General features: G+C 31.1%; 3 protein-coding genes and 2 long non-coding RNA genes across 6 annotated transcripts; 3 read left to right on the forward strand and 2 right to left on the reverse strand.

Moving 5' to 3' along the window:
• Nucleotides 1–2,697: 2,697 nt before the first annotated feature.
• Nucleotides 2,698–4,563, reverse strand: LOC11421491 (transcription factor RAX2). The gene is made up of 3 exons (XM_003625633.4): nt 4,246–4,563; nt 3,975–4,104; nt 2,698–3,397 (listed from the first exon to the last, which is right to left on the reverse strand). Exons 1-3 carry the CDS (start codon nt 4,379–4,381, stop codon nt 2,845–2,847), a joined length of 819 nt encoding a protein of 272 aa, XP_003625681.1. The 5' UTR covers nt 4,382–4,563; the 3' UTR covers nt 2,698–2,844.
• Nucleotides 4,564–7,131: 2,568 nt separating this feature from the next.
• On the forward strand, nt 7,132–9,773 carry LOC11432371 (S-adenosylmethionine synthase 3). 2 transcript variants are annotated; one of them, XM_024770556.2, is made up of 3 exons: nt 7,132–7,341; nt 7,439–7,458; nt 8,245–9,773. In XM_024770556.2, exon 3 carries the CDS (start codon nt 8,247–8,249, stop codon nt 9,417–9,419), a length of 1,173 nt encoding a protein of 390 aa, XP_024626324.1. In that variant the 5' UTR covers nt 7,132–7,341; nt 7,439–7,458; nt 8,245–8,246; the 3' UTR covers nt 9,420–9,773. The 2 variants fall into 2 exon arrangements, with proteins under 2 accessions (XP_024626324.1, NP_001409323.1); NM_001422394.1 differs by lacking the exon at nt 7,439–7,458 and having other exon boundaries at nt 7,234–7,341; nt 8,245–9,772.
• LOC11432952 (thioredoxin-like 3-3) lies at nt 9,772–11,365 on the reverse strand. The gene is made up of 3 exons (NM_001422395.1): nt 11,194–11,365; nt 11,079–11,104; nt 9,772–10,165 (listed from the first exon to the last, which is right to left on the reverse strand). Exons 1-3 carry the CDS (start codon nt 11,332–11,334, stop codon nt 9,946–9,948), a joined length of 387 nt encoding a protein of 128 aa, NP_001409324.1. The 5' UTR covers nt 11,335–11,365; the 3' UTR covers nt 9,772–9,945.
• A 6,795-nt stretch (nt 11,366–18,160) lies between these two features.
• On the forward strand, nt 18,161–18,730 carry LOC11431887 (uncharacterized). Its single transcript, XR_003006947.2, has 2 exons — nt 18,161–18,320; nt 18,415–18,730. It is a non-coding gene; the product is annotated as an uncharacterized lncRNA (long non-coding RNA).
• Nucleotides 18,731–21,221: 2,491 nt separating this feature from the next.
• Nucleotides 21,222–21,777, forward strand: LOC11431888 (uncharacterized). The gene is made up of 2 exons (XR_003007107.2): nt 21,222–21,379; nt 21,488–21,777. It is a non-coding gene; the product is annotated as an uncharacterized lncRNA (long non-coding RNA).
• The last annotated feature ends 556 nt before the right edge of the window (nt 21,778–22,333 follow it).

Here is a 22,333-nt window from a genome sequence, read left to right on the forward strand (position 1 = left end):
TCCTATCACATAAACTTATGAATAGCCAAGACATATCAGAAAAATAAGCAAAAATCACCATACAAACTTGAAAACCATTCACAAGTTTCTTAGAGAATGTGATGATGACCCAAAACTAAAATGTATACTACAAACATGTAACACCTATGCACAAATTATGTATGTACACACACAATTCTAATGATTAAAATTTGACATGAATTAATGTGAATGAGTATTGGAGTAGTTAAGAAATAGGAAAAGAAAGGTGGTTATAATAATACCAATTTGTATTAGTATTATTATATTTGTTTTAAAAATTTGTATACACATAGTTGTACATGAATGCATCGGTTTTTTGTGTTATTAGTTGTATAATATAATTAGACATTAAATTGATAGTAAATAGTTGCAAGGTTTTAAGAGAATGAGAGAACTCTTCATAGAGTATCATATATGCACAATCCAAACATAAGATTAATTCAAGCTCACTTTAAAATATAGAAGAGATAAATAGATTGAACGTTTAGATTTTTTTCACCGATTCATGTATTATTAGTATATGTGCAAATTTAATGAAAAGTTAAGATAAATGATATAAAACATGCATTCTTATGTAGAAAAAAAATTAATCGGTTTTGACATTAATTGCCTCAATTTTTATTTTTTTTGACAACATTAATTTCCTCAATTGTTTTGTTGAAATCCAATATTTTGTGATTAAATTATTAAAGAAATGACGCTTCAAAGAAATTTGAGGTTGATTGTTTCAATTATTTTGATTAAATGCGTGTTTAAAAATTCACTATTCAGCAAAAGGCGTAGATTCAGTCTGTATTTTAGAAGCTCAACTCTTTGGATGCTGCTTATTAAGAGTGACTTCTTATTTGACATTTACAAACTACAATCTAAAAGCATTCGTGGTTATTAGAAATCGTGCCTTGCTTTGAGTCTGAGATACTAATCTGATATTTTAATCTCTATTATAAGAAGAAAAAAAGGGGACATTCATAGTCTACATGTAGAAATCTAATAAGAGTTTATTATTTTGTAGTTACTTTAAAAAGATTAATTAATAATCTCTATAAATATCTAAAATTTTGTTATAATCTCTACAAAAAAATTACAAATTAAAGGAAGAGGTCAAAGCATTTTTTTTTTGACAGATGGTCAAAGCATTTTTATCTTGTAACTTTTTCTATTACTTCCGTTGGAACATTCAACTAATATCTTTTTTCTTCTAAACGATTCACCATCACCAACAAGGCATCAATATTCATATATTTAAGCTCATACATCTTTAGAGTCCAATAACTATGGTCATGTCCACAGTCCACTAGTGATTATTTTATGAGTTGAAATTTTGAGTCATATGCATGCTTTAATTAAATACCGTATTTAATTAAAATCCATGTCCCCCTACTTGGATTTATTTACAAAAAAACTCGCTTTCAGATCAAATTTGATAGCCAGTATTGCTTTCATATTGCTTTTAAAAAATATTTAGTGGAGATGATTATTGTCTTATACTGATAATTAACCATAAAATTCCATCACAGCATGCTACGTCCTTGCAGGCTAACTGATGTCTACGAATCTAGAACAATTATTTTTTCAAAGTCATTCCATGATTGCCGTGCCATGCCCCAATTATGAGGCACCATATATTATCATTCTAGAAGTAAGTTTCACATGTTTACCTCATTAAGAAAAACATGTTTATATGTCACCCTTCAATTTATAATAGATGTCACAATCAAATTGGTAAAACATTGGTGAGTGTTTTAGGCTTGGTCAATTTGGTTTAAGAATCTCACCCAAAAAGTAATTGGTTTAAGAAATATGCTAAGAAAAAGAATAGAAAATTAGATGACTGTTTAGTACATAATTTGTTAGAAGAAAAAATAAAAAGGAAAGAAATAAAATAAAATAAAATAAATAAAGATCATATGTAAGATAAGAATAAGATTGCACGAATATGAAGAAGAAGAAAAAATGATGCAAAGCGCGCAATATCTACTTGTTGATTGCACTTTTTTGGGAAGGTGTGGGAAGGATTATGTGTTGGTTAGACATTTCTTGTGTGTTATCTAATCAGGATCATTTACACGCAATAGTTCAATAGCCTTCTTAGAGTTTCAAGGAGTCTCAATTATCTTTATGACGTTTTAGATGACATATGTTATTAGGTTATTTGAAAAGAGAGAAATAATACGGTCTTGATCATGAAGAATCATATATCTTTGACGCAATTAATTGACCGTGTGGGTGGTTAAAAGCATTGATTGCCTATTTTGTGTATGATTTGAATATCATGTTGCTTAGCCCTATGAGTTGTTGCATTAGCTCTTATTTCAGAGGTTTTTTTTTGTTTGCATTGTGCTTATAGTTCTCGGCATATCATGATTTTCTGTCGTTTTCTATTCGAGACACACTTTGCGCATAGAATAGTTCATTTATATCCTTCGGCTTTTTTAAAATAAAAAAATATGTGTTAGATTATATCAACTATCAAGCATATTTAATATAAGACATTCATTAAAATAGAAATAGATAAACAGCTGCAAGCCTATTTATAATTTTTGAAAGATAAAGGTACTCAAATTAAGTAACTAGGTTTCTTCCTTTTTCCTCTTTTCTTCCTTCATTTTTTTTTTTTTTTATGACATTTATATGGTTGGTTTAAATGTAATTGCAAAAGAGGAAACATCTAAAATGTATATGAAACAAAGAAAGTGGTTCTATTCATTCAATACATAAAAACCAATATCACAAAGGCGCAAACTATATCTAATTTTAACTCTTGTTCATTTTAGTCACATAGTCAGCATCATCCATCACAACTTCTTGACTTTTTCCTGTCTTTTACTCATCAAACAAAAAGTTGTTGCAACTACTAGTAGATGCAGAAGTGCTTATTAGCTGTTTAATTTCATCTATACCATAATCCAATGGATTTTCTCCCCACAATCCATTAACACTACCAGCATTAGAGAACATTAACTTCTCACTATCTTCCACCTCACTGTATATGTAATCAACAGAATCAATATTATTCTGCTCTACAAAAGTTGCATCACCACACTCTTCAACAAGTCCTTGATCTATGACATGGTTGATTTGGTTTTTGCTATTGTTCTTAGAGGGACTAATGTAACTTTCTTGTGCTGCAGAAGTAGAAGAATTTCCACTCAGAAGACTTGATGATGTAGATGAGTAGGAAAAGGAGCTGTTTGTGAATGATAACGATGGAGATGATTTTGTTGAGTTTTGAAGGATGGATAAAAGGGTAACTTGTTGAGGTTTCATCTCCACTGAATGATTCATGGACATAATCTTTTTCTTAAGCTTGGTATTCCAGTAGTTCTTTACATCATTGTCAGTTCTGCCTTCTAACTTAGATGCTATTATTGACCATCTGCACTTAGTGAAAATTTTGAAAAATTACCAATAATATGGAAGTTTTTAACATTGAGACTCAAGATCAAGATCTTAATTAATTTGGAATGCATGAGGTGATGAGAACATCTAAAAGAAAAAAATACTTGGTATATTGAACGGGAAATGGATTGTTTGCATTTACGCAGTTGTGAATATGGACTATTTGATCTTGATCAAAGATCATACCACATTCTTTTGAATATGAGAGGAGATTCCACATTTCGGGTGTCTTAAATATAAGTAAAAAGATATATGTATTTGGTCTAATTGTAAATTAGTTTGATAAATTTAGAATACTAGCGGTTTGAGATTGCGTGATTGCAGAGAATCTCTTTTATCTCGGATTCGACTCCAGAGAATCTGAATCCAAACTGGCACTTCACTTAAGCTATTTTATAATATAAGTGGAAAAATAAAACTTTCCAATACTTCTTTGTGCATCTCTTATTTTTCTCTTCAATTGGAAATTAACTATATTGTTTTCATCCTTCATGGAAGCATAAAAAATGGTAGAAATGAAAGTTGAGATGATAATTAAATGAAAAAGAGGCTACCTGCTTCCAATGCTAGCAAAGAGGGTGCATATTATTTTATCTTCAGAGTCAGAGAACTCTCCATGCTTAATGTTTGGTCTGAGATAGTTAAGCCATCTTAGTCTACAACTCTTGCCACACCTTGTCAAACCTGAGTGGAAAAATAATCACAATCAGAAAAACATGACAAAGGAACAAAAAGTAAATATATATCCATTCATATATATTATCATAAGCATCTTGGAGAGAATAATACTATATATTATATGATTGGTGATTTGTATGTACTAACCAACTTTTTTTGGCAGAGTAATCCAGTTTCCTCCAGTTCCATGTTTCTCTATGTATTCCTTTAGTTTTGCATCTTCTTCAGGAGACCATGGACCTTTCTTTACATTAGCTTTGTCACAGCAAGGAGATCTTCCCATTTTTTTCTCCCTTCTTCTTTTAATCTGCAGAGAGAGAGAGAGAGAGAGAGAGAGAGAGTTTAAGGAAGGTATAGAAACTATAAAGGTCAAGATGGATGGTTGAATAGATTTTTATTCACATTCACAGAAGAAACAGCATAAGTCAAAGGGAACAGCCTGTGTAACTTCAATTGTCTTATTATCAATTTTCAAAACCAAATAATTGATTACCTTGCAGAAGCTTCCATTACTATATATAAGCTCTGTCCATTATATTACTATTACTATCTCTGTCTTTCCGCTTTATTTGCAAAAGTGATAAAATGGTAAAAAAAATAATTAAAAGAAAGGTAAAAATTGAGTCAAAAGATGTTACACTAGAACATAATTTTTTTTTTTATATATAATGTCAGAATAAGGTTTTCTTAGTGTCTGATATTTTTCCTATTATTATGAATTGGTCCCTATCGTTATGAATTGTTTATATTTTTAATGAGTTTAACTAATTTTTAATTGATAATTTAAATAATAATTATAATAATATTATAAAAATGATAAAATAGACATGAGAAACTTTGAAATATTATAAAAATGGCCCTCCTAACTTTAGCAAGAGCATCGGCCACTTGATTAACCTCCCAATAGGCATGAGAAACTTTGAAAGAATCAATGATCCTCAACAACATGTTAATATCTTCAATGATATATCTGAATGGCTTAGTTGAAGGACACGCCAAATATTGATATAAGACACAGCTTCTTTTGAACATGATTCAATAATCACATGATTCAATCCTCTATCCAATATCAATTTCATTTCATGAAAAATTGCCAATAATTTGGCCATGATAATGGAAACACTGCCAACATTAAGCGAATGAGTAGTCTTGAATTTCCTAACCTCGCATATCTCAAGCACCATATCAGATACCAAAGTGTGAATGTTCTCAAAGGTATACTTATTCCTAGTTGTCCTAATACAATTCATAGCCACCATAAAAGTTGTCACATAATTGAGCATGTTTGTTTTAAATGTTTTTAAACTCATTTTTTATATAAATAATGTGGAGATTATTCTTTAGAAACTTAAAAAAAAAAAAAAAAAACATAAGTCATTGTTGATACAAATTACTTGTGATGCATTCCGCTCCGGTAGAGACAATGTCTCTGAGTTTGGACATGTCATTGCATCTTGTAAAGCTCTCTCTTTTCATCAACTCCAGGGTAGAGTTCACTAGGCGACAAGCAAATGCAGCAGCTCATGCGCTTTCAAGAGATGCTATATTTCTAGTTAGTCCCGTCATTTATTATCAAATCCCTTCTTGTATTGAAACAATTATTATAAATGAAATGCAATGAGTTTTGTTCCCTTCAAAAAAAAAAAAAAAAAATTCATTAATCAGTTTGAAAAAGCATATACCCTATAAATTATTATTTTCTCTCTCTCTCTTTTATTATGAAAATGATTTTTTTTTTTCCAAAATCTTATTAAAATAGTTATTTCATTTTCAAAATGATTTTTGAAAAAAAGCTTACACACAAGCATAACTAAACCATCAAAAGTGTAACAAAACAAAAAAACCATCAAGCGTATAAAATTTTGGTCTCCTACACAACCCAATTCGTTCCGTCAAGAATATATGCAAGATATGAATTCATAGCAAGAGGAATGCTAGTTTCTCACAGCAATATGCAGGCGGATTCTAATTAACATACGCCTTTTTCTGTTTGTAAAAAAAATAAAAAATGTCTTTTTATCAATCACTTTATCAACCCTTAAATTTCTAATGCTTTAAACTCTAGCATGAAACATTATTAAAAAAAATTGTATATCTAACCTAAAATGTTTTCTATTTCATAAGTATCCTTGACAAGAGATAATTCAATCCAAATTTCAAGACATGTTGTTGATAGGAGTCTACCACTTTCATTGGTTAGAAAACGTAATATTATAAGCTAACTATAATTGACTATAATCCTCTTATCGGATCTATCCTAAGTCAGAACAGTCTCGATCCTAGAGAGTAGTACTTGTTTGGATTCTCTATTGGACATGTTTCTCTCTATCACATTAAGATATTATCACTAGGCTCAAATTTCTCTCAAGGCAGTAGTAATTAAGAGATATAATGTTAATTATTGGAAAATATTTATAATATTAATTAATAATTTTTAGAGAGACATAGGGTACGTTTGATTTGCTAAAAAATGAAGGACAGGACAGAACAACTCTAGTTGCCCAGTGTTTGATTTGTAAAACTGTTTCAGGTACATGACAAACTAGAGGCAAGGGACAGGACAAAAACTCATATTTTTGTCCCTCACCAAACCACAGCACAACTTTTTGTCCCACGTACAAGTTGTCTAAAATACCAAAATAGCATTTTTATCCCTAAAAAATCGTATAAAACAAAAAATTACTCAATGCCATAAAAAATTTGTCCTATGTTGTTCTGCCTTGTGTTGTATTGTTCTATCTTGTACTGTTTTGTCCAGTACTTGCTGTTTTGCAAACCAAACACGCAACACTTATTACAAATCACGTTAGAGTAATTAACTCAAATTAAATTTTGCAAAATTTCTTAAAATATCCTATATATGTAGGCGGGAATAGGAGAAGGGGTCAGATTTATCCCGACGGAAGCAAGAGTAATAATAATGTTTATAATGCTACAGCAACAGGTATAGTAAATAAAATTATACGAAAAGAAAAAGGTGGATACCAAATAACGTTTAATCCAAATGGAATGAGAAATAATCGATGCACATTTATGAAAACAAATAATTGTTTGAGGAGCGAGTCATTCGTCAAAACTGTTTCTCTGAAATCCCCATATATGTTTATCTATCTATCTATATATAGAACCCGCTACCTTTCTATTTCCCTTCCTCTTTCTCACATTTTCTGTTATATCAATAACAGCTTGTTGCTCTTCTTCTTCTCTTCTTCTTCTACCTTCTCACTCCAACCACCACATTTGGTACGTAACTCTCTCTCTCTCTTTTACCATTTCTATTTATCATCAGATCTTGGTTCCAAATTTATAATGCCTTGCTTTTCTTGCATCCCTGTTTCAGATCTAGCTTCTCATTTCAATGTACGTGAAATCAAATTATTACAGTTCTCAATTTGGATCCATTATGTTGTACGATTTATAATAATGTATATTGCATTACTGCTCTTCTTTGCTATGGAACTAGTAGATAGATCTATATTGTAGAATTATTTGTTTTGTTGTGAATAAGAAGAAAATGTTGATGATGAATGATAATAGAAACATTAGCATTGTGGTTTTAGATTTACTTGCCAAAGTAACCAAAAATAGTTTTTTCATATTTGATAATTGAACGTTAAGGTATGGATCTGCCAATATGAATGATAATTGAAACATTAGCAATGTGGTTTTAGATTTATTTGCCAAAGCAACTAGAAGTAGCTTTTGCTTATAGAACTTCAGACAATCTTAACACTTCCTTTTCATCTCATTCACCATCGTAATCATTCAGCTGTGGATCTGTCAATTGTCAAACTCTTTTTGGTTTCCAGATCTACATTCAAGGAAACAACCGTATAACAATGTCGCTCCTTATCATCAACTCCACATACACCTTTTTTCCTTATCATTATAACTTTTGCGTGACATTATTGTAGCTGATTGTGATTAATAACAATAACAATGACAGCATTTTATGTACTTTTGAGAGGATCCTAACTCCTTTCTAAAGTATTGATATGAGTCAATTAAAGTCTATAGCAGCTGTAACGAAAATTGAATAAATGTTGTTTTGTTAATTTATTATAGTACTTGTTATAAAATCAAGATTGTTTGCTTCATATTACAAGAAAACTTACCATGCCTTTTTTTCTTCTCCTTTTAAAACAGATATGGAAACTTTCCTCTTCACCTCAGAATCTGTCAACGAAGGTCACCCCGACAAGCTGTGTGATCAGGTTTCAGATGCCATCCTTGATGCATGTTTGCAGCAAGACCCGGAAAGTAAGGTTGCATGTGAGACATGTACAAAGACTAACATGGTTATGGTCTTTGGTGAGATAACAACCAAGGCTACCGTGAACTATGAGAAAATAGTTCGAGACACTTGCAGAGGAATTGGATTCGTATCAGCTGATGTTGGTCTTGATGCTGATAATTGCAAAGTTCTTGTCAACATTGAACAACAGAGTCCTGATATCGCTCAAGGAGTTCATGGTCACTTGACCAAAAAACCAGAGGAAATTGGTGCTGGTGACCAAGGTCACATGTTTGGCTATGCCACAGATGAAACACCTGAGCTAATGCCACTTACTCATGTGCTTGCTACTAAACTTGGTGCAAAGCTCACTGAAGTTAGAAAGAACAAAACATGCGCATGGCTTAGGCCTGATGGTAAAACCCAAGTTACTGTTGAGTACCAGAATGATAACGGAGCCATGGTCCCAATCCGTGTGCACACCGTCCTCATCTCAACTCAGCACGATGAAACTGTCACAAATGAAAAAATTGCTGCAGATTTAAAAGAGCATGTGATTAAACCTGTTATCCCAGCAAAATACCTTGATGACAAGACTATCTTCCATCTCAATCCATCTGGTCGGTTTGTTATTGGTGGACCTCATGGAGATGCAGGACTCACTGGTAGGAAGATCATTATTGACACCTATGGTGGCTGGGGTGCTCATGGAGGAGGTGCCTTCTCTGGCAAGGACCCAACCAAGGTCGATAGAAGTGGGGCATATATTGTTAGGCAAGCAGCCAAAAGTGTGGTAGCTTCAGGGCTTGCAAGACGTTGCATTGTGCAGGTTTCTTATGCAATTGGAGTCCCAGAGCCACTTTCTGTATTTGTTGACACATACAAAACAGGAAAAATTCCAGACAAGGACATCTTGGTTCTTATTAAAGAGCATTTTGACTTCAGGCCAGGAATGATTTCGAATAATCTTGACCTCAAAAGAGGTGGCAACTTCAGGTACCAAAAGACTGCTGCTTACGGCCATTTTGGACGTGATGATCCTGATTTCACCTGGGAGACTGTCAAGATACTCAAGCCAAAGGCTTGAGTTAGCAAGCTACCATGGCATTTTTAGTGGTGGTGGTTATCATCGTAGCCATCTTTCAGATTTTGAGTGTAAAGAAAATAAAGGAGCTTCAATGCCTATATTCATCTCTTATTTAAGATACGCTTCAGGGATTGGATGCGGAAAGGAAACAGAGATGATGATGTCTTAGTTGGGCACGTTAGCACAACAGGGGCATGTAGTATTAGCTACTTCGTTTGTTTTTTTATTTTACCACTTCATTTAAATTTCATTATTATGGGTTGTATTTTCCTGTCACTCTATTGATAGTTTTGCAACCAAACTTGTGTTATTGGTGTAAACTTAGATGTTATTGATTTGATATTATTATTTCCCCATTGGAGTTAATTTATGAAATTGTTTACAATCCCTCAAAAAAAAAATTAAATTGTTTACAAGTTTTCCTATGTTTCCAATGGTGTCATTCAATAATTAGGATTCAACATGAAATACATTGAATTGTTAATGATAGGAAATTGCAAACATAATGTCTAAATCAAACATGTCTTCAGGAGTGCAACCACAAGCGATCATGCAGCCTCTCTTCTCCGGTACCATACATCTCATCAACCTTTTCACCATTTCGAAAAAACTGGAAGGTTGGAGTGTATCGAATCTGTTGAGTTGTTTCCGGACATTCATCAATATCTGCGTATATAAATGAAAGCTTTGGGAATTTGTTGCTCAGTCTACAGAATGCAGGCAGAATTTGACTGCAAACGCCACACCTGAAAAAATAGGGAAAATAATATTAGTGAAACTGTCAACAATTTGTCTTAAAATTGATATAATTAACACATTACAACACTATAATTGATAAGTTTCTACTCTATTGGATGGAGGAAATGGGATATGGATTCTCAGCAACTCTAATATATGTTGCTCTCTCTACCACAGCATACAACGGTTAAGTTAGAAATTAATAGAAAAAAATAAAATTTAAAATCTTAGAAGAAAATAAAATTGCAGCTTGGGTGACCTTTTTTATGGTGTTCATAACCCTTCGTCATTTCTTGGTTATACTCTTTAAAACTCAGGTAGGCAAATGGTCTTCGCATTAGCAAAACATGAGTTTATCTACATTTGCACAGATGAACGTTCATTTCTCTGTAGAGAGAAGGGAATTTGCACAGATGAAAGCTACTCCTATGTTAGAACATTTCTTTCCTTTACTTTTCATTTAAGATTAAAGCCAGTGGTTTAGTTCAATGGTTGTAGTTAATGCGGCAGATCGTGTGGTAGACAGCTTCAGCTGCCAAGGATCCATACTCAACAAAATGGAAGACAATAAAGTGATGCTAGTTAACCGGAGTAAACCACAAAATTTGTCCCTAACTTTGTAGAGCCCTCGCAAATAGGTCACTGAGAATATTAACATTTCAAAAACATCTTCAACTCTATCAAACATTACTCATATGATCAGTCCCTCAGGCAAACGTTAAATTATCAATGATCCATCTATTTGATAACTTACTATCAATTTGGTCATTAACATCGATAGAAAGACTTGTAAAGTTTTTACAAAGTCAGCGGTTCAGACATTTTAGTGGAGTGACATATTCTAAGAGTTCTAACATCAAACACCTGGCGTGCGTTCAGTTGAAACAAATTCAATAATTTGAGATAGAAGTGATAACATACCATGAAGCGCCATAATTGATAACAGCCTGCAAAAAATTTTGAAACACGAGAGTTAAATACATATCTACGAGAAATCGTAAAAAAAATAAAAATTGTGGTGAGAATGGTTGCTTACGGGAGTTTTGGAGGATTTGATGTTTGTGATGATTTGAGTGAAATTATCATCGGAGGAAGCAGATTTCAAGTTAGAGTGACGGTTGATGGATAAAACTAAGCCGGTTCCTTCCAACCCTTTCTTTGTGTTCCCTTCTTCCATATCAAATTGGAAAACACGTTCAGATAAAGGTGTTGCAAGGTTAGATGAAAACTAGAATATTAGGCTTCTAGAACGCTTATACCGTTGATGTTTCGGTTTTCAGTTTTTTTTTTTTTTTTTTTTTTTCCACCATGGTTTAACAAAATTATCTCTTAATTTATTTTTTATTTTTTTTTAAGGTGCTAAAATGAAATATATTAGTTAATCAAAAAGTTCTTCCTAGCATAAGGCGTACCAGGATAAGAACTAAAGTCACAAACATATTTACGAAAAGGGAAACAAATAAACAGTGACTCTCAAACAGAGAAAGAAATAGTATTAGCATATCCCCAACATAGTGAACGGACTAAGCCACCATCCATGGTAGTTGAAAGAGAGATTAGGAAGTTTCGCGTTCAACCACAAATAAGAAAGAGACGTAATCTTTTCAGCAATTTGATATGTTCAACATTCTTTACCATTGAATAAAATGTTATTTCTTTCTTTCCATATTTCACACGCAGTAGCATACCAAATCAGATACAAAATAGAATGCCGCACCTTAGAACAGAAGCCACCAATAAAAAAACCAAAGTGATTGAGGTAATATGCAGGCACATTTGGGAGCACCAAGCAAACACCCAACCAGCGATGAATAAAGTTCCAGACTTCCCCAAAAACTTTACAATGTAAAAATAAGTGAGAAGAAGATTCTACCGAGCCACGGCCGCCAACACACAATCTGTCATCAGCAACTATAACTCCAGGACGAAGCAAATTATCCTTATTTGGCAACCTATTACGGAACAACCGCCAAGCAAAAAGAACAACCTTCTAGGGAATATCCTTGTGCGAAAGAGTCTTAGAAGTAATCGTAGTATCAATATTATGATGATGATTCATGATTTTATAAGCACTTCGAACTCTTAATTTAATTTTTAAATAATAATATTATCATTTATCTTTTTTCACGTTACCTTTATATCATTTTGATCTATTGTATATGAAATTATTTTTTTTAGGAAATTGTATATGAATTTTTAAATATCAAATCTAAAATTCATATGAAAACGTAAGTGAAACAATATAGATTTGAATACTAAGAGGTCAAATCTTCTTTAAAAAAAGAGAGGTCAAATCTAAATAAAATCATCCCTTCAAATAAAATCATATATTTGATTCTTGAAGATTTATATACAAATTGATTAAAAGAACAAAAATGACATTCAAAAAAGTATTACATAAAATTAAGTTAAAGGTCGACACAACTTGGATGTAATTTCCCATTTTTATTAAGTAAGATAATGGTATTATTCATTGAATGAGAGAGAACAATTCATTCATTTCAAAAGCTCTGAAAATTATGATCATTATTGATACATGACATAAGTTAGTGATGTATGTATTTTTTTTTTATCTTTTGTGAGATCCAATTTGCAAGATATGATACAATATTACATGCAAATGAGTAATATTGCTTAATTATTTAGATGTTTGCATGTTTATGTTGTAGTTATCATTTTTAGGGTTTATGTATAATTTGCACTCCAAGTGTTTGATAAAATGTTGGAATGAGTTTTTCATTGATTGTGTTTAATTTATTATTGTGTAGATTAGATGTGAAGCAATGGTCGGGTGGATCCACGTTCATGCAGAATTCAATGGCGGAGAACCTCAGAGGTTGAAGGTTCGGTGCCTTGATTTAACGTTAAGAGGTCTCAAGGATCAACTGAATGAGGTTAACCAAGGAGTCAACCTCAAAGACACAAGGAGGGTGGAATTAGTTCGGTATAAAAATTCAACGCTCGACGAGGGGAGAGTATCATTCACTTGGGTGGAGTTAAAGAACGACGAAAATGTGACGAACATGTTTTGGGAGCACAACATGTTCCAGTGGATCGATATGCGGGTAACGTTGCTGAGATCAACTGAAGATATCATCAACAACTTGATTCCACCAGAAGATCGTCATTAGTTAGGGTAAGGTGCATTCCAACTACAGCAATTGTCTTACCTCTGATATGGGGTAATTCAAACTTACCAAAGGGCCTGGACTCAAGCATTTCGCTCAGCATTCATGTTTTCCTTTGAAAAGAATAAATTTTTGTTAGGCTGGTTTAGATGAAGGTATTAAGTGTCAAGGAATGGACCTCATTTCGTTGGCACTTGAATACCATCATCTAAAGCAAGCCTAACAAAAATTTATTCTTTTCAAAGGAAAACATGAATGACGGGGGAAATGCTTGAGTCATGTTGCTTGGCAAGTTTAAATTTGGCCCATTCAAAGGTAAGACAATTGTTGTAGTTGGAATGCACATTCCAACTACAACAATTGTCTTGCTCTGGATGGGGCAATTTAAACTTGTTAATCGGCATGACTCCAACATTCGATAAGCATCTTGAATGCTGGTATTCAAGTGTCAAGAAATGCACCTCATTCTTTTGACACTTGAATACCATCATTCAAGATGATGATCGTATGTTGGAGTCCTGCTGCTTAGCAAGTTTGAATTTTCCCCATTCAGTGGTAAGATAATTGTTGCAGTTGGAAGGTACATTCCAAAATGTAATGTAATAATAAAAACATGTATTACTGAGAATCAGCTATATAAGTTATTTATTGACTTTTTATTCAAATTTTTATTTGAATTCACGCTGTCGCAATTTTTATTCAAATTCACGCTATCGCAATATTTATTCGAATTCATGCTATCGCAATTTTTAATTCAAATTATTTTATTAACTTTATTCTAATTTATTTTATTTACTTTATTCTAAATTATTTTATTTACTTTATTCTAATTATTCATACATTAATATTTATTAAATTAATATTGATTCGATATTATTCATTACATAAATACAAATATAAATAAAAGTAAATGAACTAAATTAATATTTATTCATTAAATACAAAATTAGAAAATAAAAGCAAATATAAAAAGGAATGAACAAAATTGAGGCATATAACAATATCTCATTTTATTAATAGAATTCATACAATAATTGATACAATAATTTATTCAAATTCACTAATTTATTCTACTTATTTTCTCCCTTTTGGGGTAAAAAGTAATCAATCTTCTTGGGGAAAATACATCACCAACCATTGGGCTAAATTTAAATTTGGTTTTTTTTATACCCCAACAAGAATCTTTTTACCCACGGTAAAAGTTTATGGAGTAAAAAAAAGCAGATTTAAACTTATCTCAAGGGTTGATCAGTTCCCCAAGTCGACTACTCACTGTTTTACCTCGAAGAAGTTTGATCACTTTTGCCCCCAAAGAGAATATTGAAAAAAGAAAGAAAGAAGAGAAATAGAGGGAGAGAGTGAGCAGGGGGAGAAAGTGAGATGGTGTGAGAAAATAGGGAAGTAAGGAGGGGTATTTATAGGTGGGAATGGTAGTGTAGGTTATAACCACCATAAATGTGGTCAAAAAAATGTGAGAAGTTTGTAGAAAACGTGTGGATTGAAGGTTGAAAACCTGACCACCATACAAAAAACGTTTGTTCTTCAGTTCTGACCACCAGCCAACGTGCGTGAGTTAACTCGCGCATAGGCCAGTGATGCGTGACTTAAGTCACGCAGAGGTTATAAGATGCGCAAGTTAAATCACGCAGTGTAACTTAACTTGCGCAATGACATTTTTGACATGGCTGCACGACGCGAGCAAAATATGTTGGGTGAAGAGCAACATTCTAAATAGAATCATTGGTGATGCTATCGGATTTCTCTATCTTTATTTATAATACTTTATGACACACTTTACATTAAAAAAATGTGACATTATGTCTATAGATTCAACATTGGGGTAAAAAACAACTTTTCTTTGCGCCAAAAATCACAATTTTTAGGGGGAAACATGGATTGTGACTAAAAGTTTTACTAGAGGTCGGTGGGAATATGACAGGCTAGTTTACAGAGGCCTATGTCAAACCAGATCAGTTTTTTTGTTAAACAAGGTAGGCTAATGCTTTTTTACAAGTTTATTTAGTTAAAAATATCAGGTCATAAGCCATTTAAAAAGATTTTTAGACCTATTAAATTAGCCTTCCTAAATAAACATGAATAATTTTGTATTTTCTATTATTATAATTATTATTATAAATTTTATACTTTATATTAAATTACAAATTTTTTAACTTTTTAGTAATATAAACTTATTTGTCTTCCCCTCAAAAAAATAAACTTATTTGTCTTCCCCTCAAAAAAATAAACTTGTTTTGAGAAGTTAAATATTACACTTAAATTCTCCCTAACCAGAGCTCTTTGTGGTGTGTTTTGTCCTTTCATATTAATTGAACATGTTTATCGTTTGCCGATTGACGTAAGTGCTATTATGGATGTTATCAATGAATCAATATCCTCTTTATTTTAGATCTTTCCCATTTTTTTAATTTAGAGAGATAAAGACACAATAAAATTTAAAAATAATCAATGATGGTGGGACCCACTAGTCGGTAGGACCCACGATTTATATTTTTTGTGGATCTTTTTTTAAATGGCAATCTCGTTTTATTTTTATAAATGGAGAGAATCCTAGAAGGGGAGGGAAATGGTAAGCTCAAAAAGAAAAACATTAAAATGCACATTACAACCGTCAACAATGGTCTGCCTTGCGAAGAGCACTTGGGCACCAAGCAAATTTCAAACCTTATAAAAGCTAAAAGGCTGCAAAAAGAAAGGGTTCAAACATTTTCACATAGAGGAAGAAGGGAACAAATTCAGCTTTTGGAAACAAGATTGAAGGATTAAAATTTATATTTCAATGTGTAATTCTTACCATGAGTAGAAGAATCTCTCTAGATTAGGATGAAGATGAATATCTTTTGATCTATTTGAGCTATGTAATTCGTGTGATTCTATGCAATTGAGTTCATATGCTTATTCAATCATCCTTTTGTTTAATGATTCTCAAACTCTGGCCTTTTATGAATTGAAATTTGGCACAGTTTACTTTTGGAAAATAGTTTAATGATTCTATGTATACGATTGCTATAGGAATATAAAATCGCTCACATGTAATTGTAAAAAAAAAAATCACTTTTCTGTAAATTAATTACAAACCATATGTATACAAACTTTTTATTATTTACGCGATTTTTGATACACTTATCAAATATCTATTATAAAAAATGACCTCTCATAATCTTCAAAATTTACATGTGAGATTTTTCTAAGGTTGAGTGATCAGTTGAATCACTTAAAAAGATACACACAATACACAATACGCTCGTGTAACTAAGAGACACTTAGTTAACAATAATTCATAATTTATGAATGACATTTTGCAACTTCGTAAGTACTAAAAACCACTAAATTGAAGTTAACCATACTTGATTTTGTTACTTATAAAATGATCAGCTAATTTCTTGTTTATTATATACAAAGGAGAAAAAATATGGTGAAAATTCTCAAATTCGCCGATGCTTTGATTATCTTTCTTTCTCTAATTGTTCTTGTGACCAGCAACGGTAAGTTCTTTTTACACCTGTTTTAAATTTTGTTCTTTACGATTTACATAATCACTCATCTCTTTATAGTTATTCTCATCACAGATCGCGTGTTCTGCTTAACTAGCAAGGATTGTCGATGCCATAAATGTTTCGCTCGCGAGGTTCCAAAGTGTTTTTTGTTCATGTGTGTCTGCTACAGAATATGACTGCAAAATAATTAAGTTGAAAAATAGTTTTTATGTATTTTCGAAGTGTATAATTTTTGTATAAGTCATATGATGTTTGTACTTAAGAATAAATTTAATGAATGCCTCGACATTGTTTGATTTAGACATATGTAAAATTATTGCTCCTGTTATGAACAAAATATATCAAAAATATTATATATATTTTATTACTACATGTTTATACTAATATTTTTTAGCAAAGTTAAAATTACAAATGCATCACCATGATGTATCTGTATCTCAAATAGATAAAAATAAAGAAAACAGAAATTTGGGTAGCCAAAAACTAAATCCAGACCATAGATAATAAATCATATGAAATGAAAATAAGGTAGCTCTAAATTGATGGTAAAAATTTGGACCGTTAAAAAAGGAACTAAATTCTACAAAGAGTCATATTTTAATTGACTTCAAAAATTGCAAATTTATCTGCACAAATATTCTCTTTCGTGTAAGTATGAGAGACTCTGAAATTTATAGAGATGATTTTTTATTGCCACGTGACTAAATCTATGATAAACAGCTGAAGTAACGAAAAAAACAAAGATAGGCTCCAACTTGTTATACATGGCAGTTATCAAAAGTTAAGGAGTTTGTATCACCAAGTTCTAAAGAGTTTTTTTTTTTTTTTTTTTTTTTTTCAAGTAGTTTAGTGGTTAGGATTCATCTTTCGAATCTCGACCCCTGCATATAACAATATATGTCCTTATCAACTAAGTTATATTCATGGACGTGTTTTTCTTTATTATTCAAGCTTGCACGCATGAATGTCATTTTTCCTCCAATATTTATTCTTCACATAACTATTTTTACAATTTTGTCCTTTGTTATCAATTAAATAACTTATTTTTTAAAATAATTTGATAAAACTTTACAACTTCTATTATATCTTAATTGCAAAAGCAAAAGGATGGAAATGTTAGTGTCCATTTAGACGCTAGTATGTATAATATAATTTTAATAAAAATATATAATAAAATTTTCGTAAAAAAATGACCTTTTACTATCATCGATATTTTTTTGTGATAATTTCAAAAAGGTTAGATGATCAATTGAGTGAGCTAAAAGATTTATACAATACATTTATATACTAAGAAACACTTAACACTAATTTATATTTTATGTATGCCTTTTTAAAATTCTAAGAATTAAGGACTACTAAATTGAAGTTAACCATGCATGGTTTTTACTTATAAACTGATTAATCAATTTTCTATCTATTATATCAAATGCAAAAAAAAAAAAAAAATATGGCTGAAATTTCCAAATTCTTTTATGCTTTCATCATTTTCATTTCTCTAATTCTTGATGTCACCAATGCCGGTAAGTCCTTGTTCGCATACATTTCAAACTTTCATATTATACACAATCATTCATCCCTTTTTAGTAATATTCATTTGTTCTTAATTTAAACCAGGTCCTATTTTCTGCTATAACGACGATGATTGTCCACATATATGTAGCCATCCTCGTGTTCAAAAGTGCCGTATGTTTTTGTGTCACTGCGAGGAAGTTGAGGAGAAAGATGAAAAATAATTGTTTTTTCTAAGCGTATGCTTTTTTTTGAATGCCAAAATGCTGGTACTTCAAGAATAAATATGAGTATGTTCTTATTGAAATTTTAGAAAGAGAAAAATCTGAACTAATCATTTTATTGGCAAATGTTAGAAATTAATTTTTATGCTAAAGTTGTGTTGTCGTTTAGTAAGAAATAAGAATTTCAATTTTTGTCATATTTCTAGTCTCTAGTTTATTATGCATTTGAAACAGTTTTACAAATCAAACACGGAACAATCGGAATTGTTTTATCATATCCTTCATTTTTTAGCATATCAAACGCACCAAATGTTTATACTAATATTTTTAAGCAAAATTAAAATCCCAAATGCATCATCACAATGCATTCGCATTCAAAATATGTTGACACCCAAATAAAAATAAAGAAAACAAAAAATTTGGGAGCCAAAAACGAAATCCATACAGCATATAATAAATTATATGAAATGAAATTAGGTAGCTCTAATCATTGATGGTAAAAATCTGAGCTGATAAAAAAAAGAATTGAATTTCACACAGTCATATTTTTAATTGACGATACAAGTTTATTGGCACAAATATTCTCTTCCGTGTAAGTATGAGATACTTTGAAATTTATAGAGATGATTTTGTATTGCCACAAGATTAACTCTTTAGTGTTTAGGTATTCACACAAAGGTGATTTTCTCCCAAATTGTTAATCAGTTTTTTTAAAAGTTATTAAAAGGAGTAGGAGTAATCTACCAAAAAAAAAAAAAAAAAGGAGTAGGAGTAAGATAAATGGAGAATTTAAATGAGTCTTACTGCTTTTAATTATTTATATTTTTTTTTTCAAACTTCTCATCGTGTTTTTATCTTTCTAAATAAAATAAATGAAGAAGGATTCTATGTATCCCTAAGCACTATAGATTTAATCTTGTGACTTAAAAAAATAACTAATTATAATTACACCATAAATTTTTTACTATTAAGGAACCAAATTGCATGAAGAAAAAGATTGAACGGTTTGAGAGAATGTGCCATTAAATTTGGGAAAGACTAGTTTTTTTCCATCATGGGAAAGTAAGTTTTAACCATTAGATCTAATGAAGAATACACTCTTATCATATCATACTCCTTCAACACTCAATTTTTCTCCCTCCCTCCCTCTTCAACCACACAAACATCAACCAAATTTCTCACTTTCTCTCTCTACGTCCTTCTCCTCTCCTCTCTCGGAACAGTACCATCATAACCACCACCACCACCATGTTTAACACCTAGATCTCCCTCACTTTCTCTATATTTTGTGATGATTTTGGATTTTTTTTTTAAATTTCTTATTTTTCATTCCTAATTTTCTGGATTTATAATTAATTTTGAGATGAAAATAATAATGGAAAGATGAACAATCATATGCTCTGAATTTTTTGGTATAAGGGAGTTGATTTTCTGTTATGTACAGATTAGTTGCTGATAGAAAAACTGGAAAACCAAAAGGTCATGGATTTTGTGAGTATAAGGATGAAGAATTGAAGAAAAGATTATTCTTTTGATATTGATAGAGAAAACACATTGTATAAGTGTTGAATTAAAGAAGAGATCGAGGTGTGAGATGTGTTACGGTTCAAAACTTCAAATACCGTTACAGTAAAAAAGGCACAAAGGTAGGGGAGAAGGATGGTGGTGGAAGATGATGAAGAAAAAAATAGTGTGTTGAAAGACCATGATAAAATTGTGTTCCCTATTTAATCAAATGGTTAAAAACTAACTTTCCCATGGTGGGAAAAAATAAGCCTTTCCCAAATTAAATGGCACCTTAAGAGAAATCACAATCTAACCAAAGATTATATGTCAACCATTCTGACAGACCAAAGTAATAGCTAGCATCAGGGTTTTTATTTTTTTTTATTTTTTGGTTACAGCATTAGGGCTTCTAACTCAGCTTGAAAAAACTCAGCTTGTATTTTTATTGTCAAAAAAAAAAAACTCAGCTTGAAAAAAAGTTAGTGTGGGGTGCCAAATTATAAAACCATCTACCTCTGGAGCTCTCCCTCTCATATTTACAATTATTTTATATTTTGGCTGAGGGCATCAGTTAACGGATTTTATTTTTTAAAATAGCCTATTTTCGAAGAAAAAAAAATACAACACTACTATACACTGAAGATAAAAACACCAAAATACCCTACTTTCAAATACCCATAAATGGTGGCATTTTTATTATGATGATATTTAAAAAGCATTAATAATCCTACTTCACATGGGTCTTTGTTTTTTTCATAGAAAATTTTATTAAATTAATTAACATAGTACCACCAAGTAGAAGTGGTAAAGTACAAATTGAAAAATCATATAAGATATATGTCTTCATTATATCTTTTTTTGACAAAATGTCTTCATTATATCTTAAATAACTTATTTTTTAAATAATTAGATAAAAATTTACAACTTCTATTATTTTAATTGATAGAAGCAAAAATATGGAAATGTTAGTGTACATCTGGACGCTGGTATATATATAATAAAATTTTAGTAAAAATATGACCTTTTATGATCATCAATCATTTTTTGGGATAACTTCATTAGGTTAGATGATTAATTGAGTGAGCTAAAAAGATTAATACAATGCATTGATATACCTAAGAGACAATTAACGCTAATTTATATTTTATGAATGGCTTTTTGAAATTCTAAGTACTAAAAACTACTAAATTAAAGTTAAAATGCATGGTTTTCACTTATAAAGTGATTAATCAATTTTGTATCTATTATATCAAATGCGAAAAAAAATATGGCTGAAATTTTCAAATTCTTTTATGCTTTGATCATCTTCATTTCTCTAATTCTTTCGGTAGCCAACGCAGGTAAGTCCTTGTTCTCAGACATTTCAAACTTTCATATTTATCATATTATTATTATACACAATCACTCGTTCCTTTTAGTAACATTCTTTTATTTTTATTTTAATTCAGATCCTATGTACTGCTTTAATGACGATGATTGTCGAGAGCTGAAATGTAGCCATCCTCGTGTTCGGAAGTGTCGTATGTTTTTGTGTCGCTGCGAGGAAGTCGACAAGGAAGATGAAAAATGATTATTTTTTTTCCAAGTGTATACTTTTTTGTATGACAAGATCTTGGTACTTAAAAGAATAAATATTAGTATGTGCTTATTGAATTTTCGGAAAGAGAAAAATCTAAACTATTCATTTTATAGGTAAATGGTAGAAATTAATTTTTTATACTAATATTTTTCTCTTTTATTTACTAGAGTTTGAACATTAATCCTTTAACTGTAATCTTCCCCCCCACTACAGCTCGACCGTATTATTTTCTGATTTAGTGTAACTGAAAAAGTTTTTATCAAAAAGGTTTCAAATCATATTCTCCACATCATCTCTCCTCTTTAATCCTAAAGGTAGGAAAATCAAAGATGGGGGATACATTTTCAAGCAAAGTGTAGCTCCTTACCTTGTGCCTAAACCATAGCATTTATCTCAATTACAACACATTGGTAATTCACAGCAAAATATAAGTTTACTTATCATGCTTGTCAAAAAGAAAATAAAGATTCTGATCATGATTAAAACTTTCAATACAAAACAAATACTAAACACTAATCTACACATGCCCATTGAGCTGGTCTCAATCTAGTTACGTAATTAAAATAGGTACCATTTAGAACTACATTGCCATTGCCATAATCAACATACGATGTAATCTTTTTATATTTCTTTTACAAATCAGAATGAAGAGATTGGTAGTTAAAGAAGTATATTTCTCATTCTTGAGTTGGATTGAAATAATTTCCCAGTATAT

Source organism: Medicago truncatula, chromosome 7 (genome assembly GCF_003473485.1).
Source record: "Medicago truncatula cultivar Jemalong A17 chromosome 7, MtrunA17r5.0-ANR, whole genome shotgun sequence".
Classification (NCBI taxonomy): Eukaryota; Viridiplantae; Streptophyta; class Magnoliopsida; order Fabales; family Fabaceae; genus Medicago; species Medicago truncatula.

Excerpts from the sequence above, each read along its gene's own strand:
- LOC11421491 (XM_003625633.4), bottom strand. The coding sequence starts at position 4,381 with ATGGGAAGATCTCCTTGCTGTGACAAAGCTAATGTAAAGAAAGGTCCA. Across the intron at positions 4,105-4,245 it reads TACTCTGCCAAAAAAAGTTG|GTTTGACAAGGTGTGGCAAG; the intron begins GTTAGTACATAC and ends TTTTCCACTCAG. Across the intron at positions 3,398-3,974 it reads TTTGCTAGCATTGGAAGCAG|ATGGTCAATAATAGCATCTA; the intron begins GTAGCCTCTTTT and ends CACTAAGTGCAG.
- LOC11432952 (NM_001422395.1), bottom strand. The coding sequence starts at position 11,334 with ATGGAAGAAGGGAACACAAAGAAAGGGTTGGAAGGAACCGGCTTAGTT. Across the intron at positions 11,105-11,193 it reads TCAAATCCTCCAAAACTCCC|GCTGTTATCAATTATGGCGC; the intron begins GTAAGCAACCAT and ends AATTTTTTGCAG. Across the intron at positions 10,166-11,078 it reads ATCAATTATGGCGCTTCATG|GTGTGGCGTTTGCAGTCAAA; the intron begins GTATGTTATCAC and ends CTATTTTTTCAG.
- LOC11432371 (XM_024770556.2), top strand. The coding sequence starts at position 8,247 with ATGGAAACTTTCCTCTTCACCTCAGAATCTGTCAACGAAGGTCACCCC.